We start from the raw sequence: 15,461 nt of genomic DNA on the forward strand, positions 1-15,461 counted from the left end.
CTCAGCACAGGACCCCGAAGCTGGCCAATAGCACACAGTAAAGTACATGGAATTTTCCTAAAAGGAGGGGAAGGTTATACGGTATGGCCCAGGTTCACAGATTTCAGTTCAGGGCAATAATCTCACTAACACCCGTCAGGTGGGATACTAAATGCATGGAAGAATAATTGTATGGGATAGGATTTACTGACGAGTTAAGAAGTGACATTTTTCTGACTATTAATCCTCAGCAAAAGATAAGGCCATTAAACGAGAATTGCAGGATATGCTGATCTCAACATGATGGTCAAGATGGTCAAGATCTTTAAAAAGAAAATTCAAGACTTTGATGACAGTTCCTTCGAAGTAAACTGTAAATGAGATGTGCTTCATTTTCATTATTTGTAAAACTCCTCAGTTAAATTAAATATATGCAAAATTTTGAAAAAGTTACTAATTACAGCTTATTAAAGCTTGTTCTACCTAGTAACTTCCCTGTTGGAATTCAGTAATTATGAACGAAGGGGATCCCAACAGGCACCTGTTTTACACTTGAAAGCTCAGAATTATTGCTCTATAGTAACACTTTGTGTTATGTAACGAAAGTCAAAGGAGGAATTATACAGCAATATTTCTGTTATCTTGTCTGGAAAGACCAGAAACGGAATTTGTATTGGATGGGACTGGTTGTTGTCACTGTACAAACACTAATGGCTGCAACATCTGTGGGCCTAAAGAAATAACAGAATAGGCAAAATACCCACACTGAAACAGTATTTACCCCTTTTTCAAAAAAATGCTTCCAGATCCTTAGGTGAAAAAGCATTTAACTGCAAACCATTATACTATATGTACTAAAAATTTTCTGGTATCATCTAGGTCATATTTGACTGACCACATGGAATAAAGTTTTCTTAATTTTTTGAGGTATGAACAAACTACAGTAACAGAAAATAGTAACAGTCTACATAAAAGATGTTCAAGTTTGTGGGTTTTTTTAAATCCAGGAGGAAACTCACCCTGAATACTGAAGGGTCTATGATTCATTAATTTTTGTTCCAGATGAAAAAACCTTAAACCTAACACAGTTAAACATCAGAAACGCCTAGAAAAGATTTTTGTGAGGAATATCATAGATAAGCAGATGACATTAAACAAAAATTAGGTCAGAGAAGACTTCTCATAACACGGAAATTCTCTTATTTGACATATTTCACGCTCCTTGTCTTTATGGAGTTGGATATTTTACCAAGATTCTGGAGTACCTTATAGACACTCAGTTAGAAATTTTGCTGAATAAAATCATTCATTTTCTAAAACAGTCATAAACTTTGCATAAAATAGCTTTATTTAGACAAAGTAAAAGCCATTGCTTCCCATGTCATACATATGCTCATGGATTCCACCAAAACCTGCCTATATATCTAGCATTTTCTATAGAGACCCTTACCCTTGTCCTGATCACGTGCCAGAAAGAGACAGAAGTTAGAAGGGCAAACTAAAACATAAACATTTTGTGGAAATCGTTGTAGCCAGGAAAATGAATCTGAACTATTTAAATAAATCAAAACTACAATTTCTGGTTTTTAAAAACAGACAGCAAAACTCTCTGTAGGGAACTTGGCAAAAAAAGGGCTCCAGAAAGAGGCAAGAATGGAAAAGGAAGGATGGCCTACAGAAAGCTATTTGGATATGAAGGACTTAAAGCTATAGTTTTATCAGAATTGAAGCGGGGAGACATGATGGATTAATTTCACAAGATTGAAAGGGAAGGCTACATGGTAACATGAAAATGAGAAGAATATAAGGAAATTAAAGAAGGAAGATGCAAAGCATTCTGGTTAAACTGTAGGATCACAAACCCTTGTACAGCTCCTAGCAGGCAATCACCATGCCAAAAAAGATAATGACAGAATCATAGAATAATGGAGCTTGCAAGGGACCCCTGGAATTAGTCTCATTCAACACTCAACAAGTAAACAAAATAAGAAAACTCAAAAAGTACAACAAAAACCCTGCAAATAACTGCCAAAAAAAATTATAACATGATACAAAGGGGAATAGATGCGCAAGTACAGGATGAGGAAATGGATAAACATGTTGATAGCAATAACTGTATCAAAACCAATGTAATGTGATAAAAGCCAATCCAGAACGGATTTCTGGTTAAGATCTAAACAGTAAGTCATTCAAGTGGAAACAGAACAAGACGCTTCCAATGCATTTACAATAAATTGTCTAAATAGATTCATAATATTCCCTGTATTGGGGTTGTGTGGTAAGGTTTTGGTAGCCGGGGGGGCTACAGGAGTGGCTTCTGTGGGAAGCTGCTAGAAGCTTCCCCGATGTCCGATACAGCCAGTGCCAGCTGGCTCCAAGACAGACCTGCCGCTGGCCAAGGCTGAGCCCATCAGTGGTGGTGGTAGCGCCTCTGGAATAATGTGTTTAAGAAAGGGGAGAAAATACCATGCATGATAGAAACTGCAGCTGGAGAGAGGAGTGAGAATATGTGAGAGAAACAGCCCTGCAGACACCAAGGACAGTGAAGAAGGAGGGGGAGGAGGTGCTCCAGGCACCGAAATTCCCCTGCAACCTGTGGTGAAGACCACGGTGAGGCAGGCTGTGTCCCTGCAGCCCACGGAAGTTAATGGTGGAGCAGACATCCGCCTGCAGTCCACGGAGCAGATGGGTGCCTGAAGGAGGCTGTGACCCCATGGGAAGCCGACGCTGAAGCAGGTTCCTGCCAGGACCTGTGGACCCATGGAGAGAGAAGCCCACGCTGGAGCAGGTTTGCTGGCAGGATTTGTGACCCCATGGGGGACCCACGCTGGAGCAGCTCGTGAAGAACTGCAGTCCCGTGGGAAGGACTTGCGTTGGAGAAGTTCATTAAGGACTGTCTCCCGTGGGAGGGACCCCAGGCTGGAGCAGGGGAAGAGTGTGAGGAGTCCTCCCCCTGAGAAGGAAGAAGCGGCAGAAACAACGTGTGATGACAACCCCCATTCCCTGTCCCCCTGTTCCACTGGTAAGGGAGGAGGTAGAGAAATCAGGAGTGACATTGAGCCTGGGAAGAAGGGAGGAGCTGGGGGAAGGTGTTTTAAGATTTAGTTTTATTTCTCATTGTCCTACTCTGATTTGATTGGTAATAAACTGATTTTCTCAAGACGAGTTTGTTTTGCTTGTGATGGCAACTGGTGAGTGATCTCCCCGTCCTTATGCCTTTCATTGTATTTTCTCTCCCCTGTCCTGTTGAGGATGGGAGTAATACAGTGGCTTGGTGGGTACCTGGCATCCAGCCAGGGTCAACTCACCATACCAGGAAACATTATGATGCGCAGAGAACAAGGCTGGATTCACTTCACAAGATGAAATACTGCTTTAATTTAGCATTAATCATGAAGACAAATCATGAACATTCCAGTCAGTTTTTGAAGGTACTGTGTGGAAGACTTGATGTTAACAGGATTTCTATGGTCTAGTTTTGAGGAAGAGAGGAAAAGATGCAAAACAATCATAAAACGGTAAAAAAATTTCATTATACTTTCCCGATTTCCAGTCAAGTGAATGTTCATAGATATTAGAAATTAATCATATGCTGGTAAACCAAACAGTTCTGGTTTGAAATCCTCCATGGAGTTCAGCAGCAGTGTTGCCTCCTTTTTAAGATCTGGATTTAATTTTTCATCTGGAATCATAACCACTTGCATTCCTGCTGCCAGGGCTCCTTTGACTCCAAGCGGTGAATCTTCAAATACAAGACACTGAAAAACAAGGAGGTGTGGGGAAAAAATTAAAGAATAATGTTACTATGAACTTTTAATCTTTCATTTTAAAAAAGCGAATGATCCTGAATAAAACTTAGTAGGAAAGCTAAATTCAATTCCTGTCTTAGACACCCCTAATTAGAACACGGGCAAACCTCTCAATTCAAACATCTGCATGGCAATTAACCTTAAATTCATTTAAATTCAAAAAAACATCAACACATGTACTTAAATCCCAGCAACTGGTTATCCAGATGTTCCTAAGTGATTTGTTTTATAGGGATGGGTTTAAGCACAAGCTTAAAGTTAAGCAACTGCTTAAATACCTTTATAAGCAGGCAATTTAACTCTTCAAGACCAACTTTACAACCTGCAAAATGGCAAAAGCCATTTCAGTTACAGGTGTGACATTTCCTACATAGACGAGAAGGGGAAGACTACACTACTTAGGTCAATACTGGGCCTTTGGATGAGTGGAGGGCAGCACAGCCCTCACTTGTCGGCAGAGTGCTGTCGAATTCATGCTCTAATTACTTAATTCTTCCAAAGGAACAGTAAGAAAGAAAATCAGCAATTATATTGGAAAGTTACTTTTAGAGAAGAGATTTAGTCAGGTAAAAGTTCCATGTCTTACAATAGTCACAATCATTCAAGATCGCCGTCTGGAAGCAAAGTTGTTAAAAATAATCAATACACTCTTTATGTGAATTTTGTAATCTAACATCAGAATATTGAATAATAAATATATAACATAAATAAATATATAACAAATCATGTAGTCTGAGCTTTTATATAATAAAAGATAACGCTTCTGGAGTTCATTCCAGAATGTATGTAATGAAGCATCTCTTCCTGACATTACTCAGTCCTGAATTTGAATTTTTGGTCACAGACAACCTAAAGCAACCTTTAGCATCCAACCATCCAAAAATTCTGACCTACACTGACAAGTGGTTTCTAACACTTCTGCAGTTCAGACTGCACTCGTTATCAGTATTATTAGCACTGCTACTAATACTAATATCAAAATTACTGCCAAAAGTAATTTCAGTAATTCAACACAGAAGTTGGGATGGTTAGTGCAATTTTCCCCACACTCTTCAGACACTGCAACTCTGCCTTATCACAAATTTCTCTCTCATGCATTAAGCCCTTCTCTACAGTCATTATCGATCTACCAAATCCCTTCCTACATACCCAGGATGGATTTTCTTATCCTTTTCTTCACAATAGACTGTGGCAACTAATACCAAATGGGTAAGAGTAATGACTTGCTAAACTTAGTTTAACTTTTTGACTGAGTCCAGACTGGATTTGTGCTGGAAACGGCGCTGATAACACAGGGATGCTTCAGCTATTGCTGAGCAGGGCTTGCACAGAGTCAAGGCCTTTTCTGCTCCTCACCCTGCCTCACCAGTGAGCAGGCTGGGGATGCACAAGGAGTTGGCAGGGGACACAGCTGGGACAGCTGATCCCCACTGACCAGAGGGATGTCCCATACTGTATGATGTCATGCTCAGCACATAAAGCTGGGGGAAGAAGGAAGGGGGGGGACACTCGGAGTGATGGTGTCTGTCCTCCCAAGTCACCGTTATGCATGATGGAGCCCTGCTGTCCTGGAGATGGCTGAACTCCTGCCTGCCCACGGGAAGCAGTGAACGAATGCCTTGTTTTGCTTCACTTTTGCTTTACCAATTAAACGGTCTTTTTCTCAATCCACGAGTTTTTTCACTTCTGATTCTCTCCCACATCCCACTGGTGGAGAGTGAGTGAGTGGCTGGGTGGGGCCGAGCTGCCGGCTGGGGTTAAACCACGACAGACATTTTCAAACGTTGAACATTATTACTAACTACAAATATGTAACCAGCTGATACTGCAAAGCTTGGAACAATTGCTATTAGAACAGAAGCATGGTTCTGCCTATAGGTTTTGTTCTTAACAATATCTTAAGTTTGTGACCCTAGGCACTCTGAGGACTCTGAGGACAGTAAACGAAACCCTGACAGGCTTTGCCTTTTAAAGAGTAAGCTTAAATGTTGCACAGAACAGCATTATCTGGGCCTTTCAGAAACCTTTTCTAATCCAGCCCATACAAAGAGATGTACTTCACTGCTCTGCCTTGAAAGACCTAATTGACTTCCATGATGCCACTAAGTTTACTGTACGAGAGGAGCCGATGATTATGGAAGGCAATATGCATAATGAATAGCTTAACTAATTCCCTGGAACTAGAAGCAATTAAAGCTCTTAATTACCAAAGAAGCCAGGCAAATGACCCATAATTACAGTGGCTTTAATGTTACAGGAAAGAAGTATACCAGGTCTTCCTCCAGTCTTTCTTGCTACTGACACTTATTGTCAACAGCACAGCAAAATTTTTAATGGATGACGAAGGGTTTACAGAGGTTCACATACAAAATGGATTTATTAACTTTGCTGCACAGAGATGCTCTAAACTGTTCACTGTCCTGGCCCACCCACATACTAAATTTAGAGATATGAAAGCAGCCAAGTTCTTCCCTATTTTGCCTAAGTATTGCAACATCAGCATCACTCCAACTGAGAGAGACAGATGAGATTTATACAGACTTCAGCTGAGATTCTGGCTGCTTCTCTGCATTATTTCTAAAACCTATGTCACTGATCGATACTACTGCTATGAGATCTCTCAAAAGGTCATACTAATATAGGACAGTTTTCACTTTGGAATGAACTAGATGCTTTAAAAAGTAAAGTAGAAAAGCATACTAATTTATATTTCACTCTATGAATCTAGAAAAAGAAAAATTAATCACTTAACCGAAGGAAAAAATAATAAAATCCTGCAGCACCTCATTATCTCATCTTCCTACAGGAAATTTAAGAACATAAGAAAAGAGTGTTAGTTAGACCCTTGGTATATACAGCAGGCCCTCTCCAACCTATATACTGTAAATGTCTGGATGGAATATTTACATAATGAACAGGGATATCCAAAAGTGTTATTGCTGTTAGTGATAACCAAGAAGTCTGGAAGGATAAAATATTAAAATCAGTTTTGAAACAAAGATTTTGAAAAACCTGTGATAATAATATATATACACAGGGAGTGCTTATCAAACAAATATCCTTGACCACATATGGCACTACTATATAAACTCTAAAACAGAATGAAGGGTGGGACTAAAGATAGTGTAATTTATACACTAGAACTCATCTTCAAATGAAACACTACCATCTATTCTATAAAGAAAGAATGAAAAGAAAATTTTCATAATCTTTAAAATGGGTAAATATAGCGTCAAATTCTTTCATATTGTATCAGAAAAATCTCCCATTTGCTGGTTCTGGGTTGGTCTGGTTAGGCCTTTAATCTCAGTGAAAACGTTTGGAGACATGGAGACTAAATCACACATTTTAGCACTCTGTCTTTGAACCAGTCTCACTGGTAAGAGTATAGAGTATTTAATTCCCTTTGATAAAAGGAGTGAGAAGAAAAGGCACTGAGTATTTGTTAATTCTTTTCTTCCCAAAAATTTTTCTTGTAATATATTATTATTTTTACACTGTATTCCCCATATGCTCCATGGGAAACAGCTACTACGGAATTAATGAAAAAATATTAAACTTACAATTTTTTTTTTTTTTTTTTCCTGTTATCACTATAACATTTACCTTGTGGTCTGCTCAAACTGAAGCCAACACGGTTAAGTCTTTCACTGGGCAAAATATACTTTAAAAAAACCCCTTCATCCTCTTGAGTCATACACAGAACTAAGTTAAAACTACCCTGCCTTCTGAGGAACTACTGACAGAACGACTCTCCCACCATGCACACAACCTCATTTCAAAACCACTGCATGTATGCACTCTGACTTAAAAAAAACCTAAACCAAGCAAAAAAAATCAAAACGCATTCTGGGGACAAAAGTGGTTAAAAAATAAAGAATGTTAAATTTTATTTTTCGCTCCTGCTGAATGAAAGCAAAAAGGTAAAACAGCGGAATTTTGAGGTTTCAACTCACAGTTTCAAAAAGGGCTGGCAAGACCTCTGAGAGGTTACCCCTATGTTCATTCTCAAAATTCTGAATAGGACCAGCCTCTTCCTGTGCTTGGTGAGAAGAGACAGCAGAAGATTATTGTATCTTCTGTCCTCAAATGACACAGAAACGTTTGGTATCAGAATGTGATCTATTATGTTTGAGGCTTCCTATGGATTGAATATTATACTTCTGTAACTTCTTTACTTATCAGTGATTTTTCTCCTTCATGATGAAATCAACTGGTCAAAAGCGTGATGTGGTTTTTGCAAAATTTGCACACAGGAAACATTTAGTAACCTTATACATTAATTTACGTATACATGCAAAATGCAGCCTTCTATAAGCATTTAAGACCTAATTAAAATTCCATCCTATCACCTAAAAAATCCTCATTGCTTTCAATGGGCCCCAAAACAGGCTGCAGGCAGAATCCACCAAGTCCAGCCAGCTCACATCGATTTCAGAACGACATGGTTCATCTCTGGAAACCAGAAGGTGGTCAGGCTTTTCATTTCTATAGGTAACTTGTTGACTGTTCACTTCCAAAAGTATTTTTACATTCTTCACTGTGGAAAACTAGCTCATACTCTGTGGTCATAATTCAAAACTAAGTAAAATCAAAGAAACAAATTACCAGTCTGAAGGATACTACTACTGCAATCATGGGTTTTGTTTTGTTCAATAACTTTTATCTCTTTTTTTCTTGCTGAGTCTTTTTTTTTCAGATTTTCAAAATAATTCCACTACTGACCGACTGTGTTATTAGTGAGTGACCCAGGAATTTTTAAGAAGCATAACATTCAGAATATAACACAGACTCATCTATATCCCTTACAAAATGCTGGGATGCTGAAAAGATGCTGTTTATAATTTATGGGAGGTGGTGGAAATTCACAAAAAGAGAGAAGAAACACCAACAACTTCACTAACATGTCATAACACAGATGCTGGGGTATTTTTTAGGTAACTTGTGTTTTCTTTTTGCCTATGCTTTGATATAGAAAGTATCTAGGAACAAGGGGAAAATGTATTTCTGGGTGACCCATTTACCACCACTTAAACGTTATTGAATAAATGCATTTTAAGCAGCTACAGTATTTGCAATTTTGGCCTCCCACTATGTTAACTCTCTGAAGAATTCACAAAAAACAATAATGAAATAAGTTGATTAATGGTTCTCTCCTAATCTTTGGATTTACATTCCTTCCAGAAATAGCTGCGAAAAGTCTCAGTAGCAATAATGAATTACACTTCACTTTATTTTAAGGACATATGCCAATTTGATTAGCCAGGGATAACAGAATCACAATAAATACGCTGGTTAAGAAAGTCATGCAGTTTACAGCCCCATTACTTAGTTTCAGTAAGGAAATGAGGAGTAAGCCAACATGTTTTTAAATCCTTATAACAAATGAACAAACAAGCTGGAAACTTATAATCAAATGAACTGAGTATCCAGAATACTACCAGCCACCATTCTTCATGATTCAATAATTCATATTAAGAAATGTTTGAACATTATACGCACATACGCTTTTCAATTCAGGTGTTTATTAACTTGCTACTAGGAGTACGTGGCAGATCAGTACAAGAATCAAATTATTTACCAGAAGACTTACAAGATAAATGCAAAAACTCAGCATAATTTTAAAAAAATGAAAAAGAAAGGAAGTGTGTTAACTTCTGCACATAATTAGATCAGTCTACATTTCCAGCTCTTGCATAAATGCCACTTTACGTTTCAGCCCACACCAGCAGCTACTCTCTCACAAACCAGTTCACAGGACATTATCTTAAGGTGGGCCAGAAGGAGTAAAATGGTTTGGATGGGGCAGAAGGAGGAGAAATATCAAATTTCTTGTTTTCAAGACTCAATCAAGTGAAAGAAAGTGCTTCTGTGAGTGACAGTCGGACCCAGACACAGCGGCTCTGTGAAGCAGGGAGAAGGTCACATTTACATGCGGGGTTACTCTGATCATTCCGGATGGCTGGAGCACTCTTTTCACAGAGGACTGTGTGTTTAGAGGACGGCACACTGGGAACTTTGTATGGCAATTTGTGTTACAGGCCTCAAGAAATTCCCAGGCGTTTCTGAAACAGTGTCCAATTATCCTGGTAGCAGAAATCTAACTCAATCAACTGCAGCTTGGATTAGCCATAGAAGAGTATTGTTCTTTTACGAAGAACACAAGACAAATATTCAAGATGCTCTCTACTGAGGCTACTCACACTGCGTAACATGCTGGGGTTTTATGTCACTTATCTCTGGAAGTGGCCTAAAAAGGAATTCTGTGCAATGAAATAGTTAATTTGTGCTGTCTTCCCTTCCACACAGAAGCACCTTTACTAAAACCACTGAGTTTCTTGACATGTAACGCACAACACATTCAAGTAACTGCACCTTGCACGCAGAGCTCGGGAACCATAGGATAATCTACACTGGAAGGGATGCCTGGGAGCCATTTAGAAACACCCCTACTCAACACATGTCCAGCCAGAGCAGGCTGCTCAGGGCCTTGACCAGGTGAGCTGTGAGTATCTTCAAGGATGCAGATTCCACATATCTCCTGGGCAACCTGTTCCCATATTTCACCATCCCTATGGTGAAAATGGTTTTCCGAGCCTCTAGCAGGACTTTCTTGTGTTCCAGCTTGTGCCTGTTGTCTACGGCACGATCACTCCGCACCCTGGAGAACAGGCTGGCCCCACCTCCTGAGCAAACACATCAGAGATACGAACGAGGTACATCCAAAGGAGGAGCTGTTTCGATGAATCCAAATTCTAAGTATCAAACTGAAATTGGAAGTAGGTATCGAAAGTATTTCCTGAAGAAACGTAATGACCTCTCTGCCCCAGGGAACGTCTATGAAGACACAGGCGCAGCGCAGCAGGCTGACACGGCAGGGACCTGGCCTGTTCTGTGTAACCAGACAGTACCACTTGCCTATAACCAGCTCAGCAGGTGCTGCAGAAGGCAACCGATTCTCAGGGAGCAATTCCGTTTTTTCAAGTGGCAAAATTTTTTGGCAATAGTTTCTTCTTGTTGTATAATGTCTCCTTGACCAGTGTTATTTTCCCACACAGGAAGACTGGCCTGCACATTGAAATGTACCTTAACGTGATCTAAACATCACCTTAATTATTGTATAATCTTTGACATAAGTGTTAATAACAATCCACATATGCTTGAGACATAAAAACATTTCCTAATGTCTTCAGCAAAGAAAGAAAGAAAGGGTGAGAAGAGGCATTCACCTTTAAACAGGATTTCATTGGGAGTGAAAAAAGTCATGGAAAAGGTCTTTTTTTAGTATTCAGTACAAGCTGCTCATTGAACCGTACACAGCACAGTGTCACTGGTCTGGAGTGACTTGGCGAGATGTAGCTGTGTTACACTAACTCGTCATGATGAGGAAGAAAAGCAGTTTTCTTTCAAACGTCAAACAGCTGAAAGATCTTTCAAAGAATATTTAAGATTAATAGCATAAAACTCCAAGTAAGAAGCCACAAACTGGCACCTTTAATTAAAACAAACAGAACACTAAAAAAAACTCTAATCATAATTTTCTATATATTTCAACTACAGGAAAAAATACTTGTACTAAAAATGCCAATTCTCTGTTCACAACACAGATTTTTCTAAGAGAAAGGTGGACAACAAAGTAAGAAAGTAAGATGGAAAAAATACTAACTCCTAATTTGTTGAATTTGGGTAAACACCTGAACCGAATCTTAAAGACCTTTTGGAAATTGGCTTTTGTAACCAACCAATAAAAGACCCAATCATTTTTATGACATCTTGGAAGAATTACTTAATAGTACTGGCTTCACAAAAAACAAGAGAATGAAAGCAGGAAACTAAAAGCTGGTTTTATTCCAGCACAAACCCAAACCAAGAACAACTCCTAAATCTTTTAAAAATGTAGGATCTGGAAAGAGTCATTCCTTATAAGAGGTTAAAAAAATGGAAGAGTCAAAGAAGGGGAATAAACTTAAGTTAATTAGCATTAGGAAGAACCATTACAATCTGAAATAAACATATAATTTTGAAAAGGAAACAAATTAACATCATAAAGTAATAAAACCCGTAAAGGTTCAGATTTTGAAACACAATAGTACAAAGGTTTGATTCTGGATCATTTTGGGGGACATTTACTAAAAAAGGATTACTTCAATTTTTTTTTTACAACTCCTTGATATTGAAAGTATTTCCACTAAAATATGAACTTGTAAAATAGGAATAGTATTAACAGTAATTCTTATAAAATTAGTCTGTTACAGCTATGCAAGGATAATATAAACTTCAATTTAATCTATTTCCACAATATACCATTAGATTAAATTCCATGTACATGTTTAAGACAAAAGTGAAAGTGACCAAATTAGACAATGTTCTCCTAATCACTCCTAACCTGTTCCTAGGAAGTAGTTTCAAAAGTAGCTGAGCCAAACTAATGGTTTACTGCTAGTGAAAGGTTGTTTCTTCTTTCTCTTTCTTTAATCTCCTGTTAACTAGTGTATGCTTCCATCTGTCTCCTAGGGATGGGTGTTGTCTTTGTGTGCCCTTCTGTGAATAGACTGTATCCTAATAGAAAACTGTTCTCCTATTAGGCTCATAAACTGGAGAACCATGTAACAGCTGGGAGTGAACAGGAAGACTGAAGATGAATATAAATCCTCCTTTCTGGGCAGTGTTTAAATCCTAGAGGCGTTCATCCCTTCAAACTACAGTCTCATTCCTGGCATGCTCTGCATTTGCCTAAAGCAGACCGTGTGTGTCAAACCACAAAACAGCCATGCAAAGTTTTGCAGAACCTGCTCTTTCAACACAAGCACAACGGTGGGCATGGGATTACGGCTATGAACACTGCAATTCCAAAATTTATTTTGCCACGGCAATCTAAAAACATCACATCTGAAATGAAAAGCCTCATTACATCGATAATCAGACCTACTTAAGTAACTGCTCTCAAGATTTCAAAAGATGATTTCTCAGCCTCTTAGTTGGCAAAGCTGCTTTGACTGTGCAGGCAAACAGCTCAGAAGTCAAAATTTCTTACGACATTTTCTCTACCTGAGAAACTATTTCTGTGTGCTAAATACAGTATTTCTAAAGAACATGAAATCTACCACCAAAAGTAACAGAATTAATAATAAACACCATATTTCCACATGTACTATGTACGACATACCCCTTTTGAACTATCAATTATGAGAAAGAATTCATTAAATGGAAAGCACTCTCCTAACCCTGAACAAGGGATTAACTTTAAGTGCACAGCAAGGTGAACTAGATCAATACAATTATTATTGGTAAAAAAACTTATTAAGAGGAAAGTTAAAAAGAAAATGTAAAAAACCCCTTTTGTTAGAGTTCAGTGGAGAAGTAATCTCTTTCACATTAATCTCTAGCTTGTTTTTAACAGCTTGCTTTGTTTATTTTAGGGAAGCAATAATTATCCAGGTATTTCAACTGTATTGTAAGCTATTAAAACTGTAAGACGGGAAGTCAGTGAATATCAAGCAGTTTTATGTGAACCAATCATTAAATCTAAAAGTCATTAAATCTAAGAAGTTTCTTTCCACTGTAAACTCCAAGTTCAAATATTTCTATAAATACGAAAATTAATAGACTCTTCAAACGAATTCACATGTAGAAAGTTATTTAAGTCTCAATCTCCTGTTGCAATGTATTTCAAAACACTTCTATTACAATTCCCCTAATAATATCATCTAGAGATTTAAAATACTGCATGGAAACATTTTTTTTTTTTTTTTAATGCATTCATGACCCACGGCTACCAAGCTGTACCTATTTCTCTATTAGACCTGCTCTACCAGATAAGAGAATGCTACTAGTCACCTCAACCAAAGGCTATCAGTTCTTATTTTGACTCAAGCATGCTTACAGGCAGAATAACAGGTCATTTTCAGTGAAAGGAATAAGGGACATAAGATGTAAGTGAATGTTTCAGAGTAAAAAATGAACCAAAATAGAAAAACACGCTTATTTAACTCTGTGTATGCAAACATGTGTGTAAACAGCTGGTGTATATATGGTCTCTATACAGACAATATCTTTCTCTGTGGCCTAAGGCTTATTCAGTTTAACATATATTAGATTAGTAACCAACACAGCCATGACATTGCCTTAACATTAACATTAGTTTGGGAACACCAGTCATGGTATCAGCAACTAACTATGCTTGTCACACAACATCTGCCATAAGTAACTTCTTTTGGGTACTCAGTTCTTCAAACAAACAAGTTTATCATTATCTGGGTTCTCATCAGCTTTTTCTTAATACCATTTTTCCTAAAAAAACCTCTCATCTGTATATTTCCATCAGAAATAATGTCCAGATGTCAACAGGGTATAAAGTTGACAGACGGCAGAGTAATTTAAAAGAAAAACTACCACTTATCTGCCTGTAAATTGACCTTTCATGGGCAAAGTCCTCAAAACACCGCAACAGGCCATATGCTTAAGTGAAAACTACTTGCTCATCCAACACTAATGATTTTACATTGTAAGTAAGAATCACCACTTACCCAACGAATCCACAGCATTTGCTGACCTTCAACAGTTTTGAGTGAGCTTTTGGAAAAGGGGTGAGAGTTGATTTCTCATTTAAACTGAATGTGTCCATTTCCCTGTGAGTGATGGAACCGATACTCTAAAGCTTGATGCCATGTTATTGTGCTACTGTGCTACGGATTACAGATGCCCACACATAATATACATAGACACACAGAAAATAAGCAAATACTACATAAATCTCGTATGGACTCACAGAACCACAGGATCCCAGCATGACTGAGGTTGGAAGGGACCTCTGGAGATCACTTGGTCCAAGGCCCCTGCTCAAGCAGGGACACCTACAGCCAGTTGCCCAGGACCAGGTCCAGACAGTGTTTAAGTGTCTTCAAGGAGGGAGACTCTACCACCTCTCTGGGCAATGCACGCCAGTGCTCCATCACCCTTATGGTAAAAAAGTGTTTCCTGATGCTCAGAGGGAACCTTCTGAGTTTCAGTTTGTGCCCATTGCTTCTGGTCCTGTCTCTGGGCACCACTGAAAAAAGCCTGGCTCCGTTCTCTTTGCGTCCTCCCTTGAGGTATTTACATACAGTAGTAAGATCCCCCGAGCCGTCTCTTCTGCAAGCTAAACAGTCCCAACTTGCTGAGCTTTTCCTCATATGAGAGATGCTCCAGTCCCTTAATCATCTCCGTGGTCTTTTGCTGAACTCCCTCCAGTAGGTCCATATACCTCCCACACTGGGGATCCAAGAACTGGATGCAGTACTCCAGGTGTGGCCTCACCAGCGCTAAGCAGAAGGGCAGGATCACCTCCCTCAACCTGCAGGCCACACTCCTCCTCATCAGCTGCCTTTGCTGTAATGGCACATTGCTGGCTCATGGGTCAACTTGGTGTCCACCAGCCATCAAAATTATCTTTTTTTCTGGGAGTACGAAAGCAGTTTGCTTTTCTTTCCAGTTCAAAAGTGTGCAGTCACACTCAGTGGTGCAGAAACAGGTGGCACTGTAATGGAACTTCTAAATTAAAAGGTTCGAATAACAAATGTGTAAAAAACACAGACAAAACATATTGCTAACTGACCATTAGAGAACCTATGATGAGACTACAAAACTCTCCATTAGGAAGTGTCTCAATCACCCCAATAGTGACATAGCCACATT

The 15,461-nt window shown here is 38.8% G+C and overlaps 1 protein-coding gene across 1 annotated transcript in view; it reads right to left on the bottom strand.

The window, feature by feature from the left end:
* Positions 1–3,328: 3,328 nt before the first annotated feature.
* PUDP (pseudouridine 5'-phosphatase) overlaps positions 3,329–15,461 on the bottom strand; it is a 67,487-nt gene continuing 55,354 nt past the window's right edge. Inside the window, exon 4 of the mRNA XM_086480682.1 lies at positions 3,329–3,737. Coding sequence (XP_086336808.1) covers positions 3,561–3,737 — 177 coding nt within the window. The 3' untranslated portion in view covers positions 3,329–3,560. The remainder of the gene's footprint in view (positions 3,738–15,461) is intronic.

The sequence above is a fragment of the Leptosomus discolor genome, chromosome 1 (genome assembly GCF_034619465.1).
Source record: "Leptosomus discolor isolate bLepDis1 chromosome 1, bLepDis1.hap2, whole genome shotgun sequence".
NCBI classification, from domain to species: domain Eukaryota; kingdom Metazoa; phylum Chordata; class Aves; order Leptosomiformes; family Leptosomidae; genus Leptosomus; species Leptosomus discolor.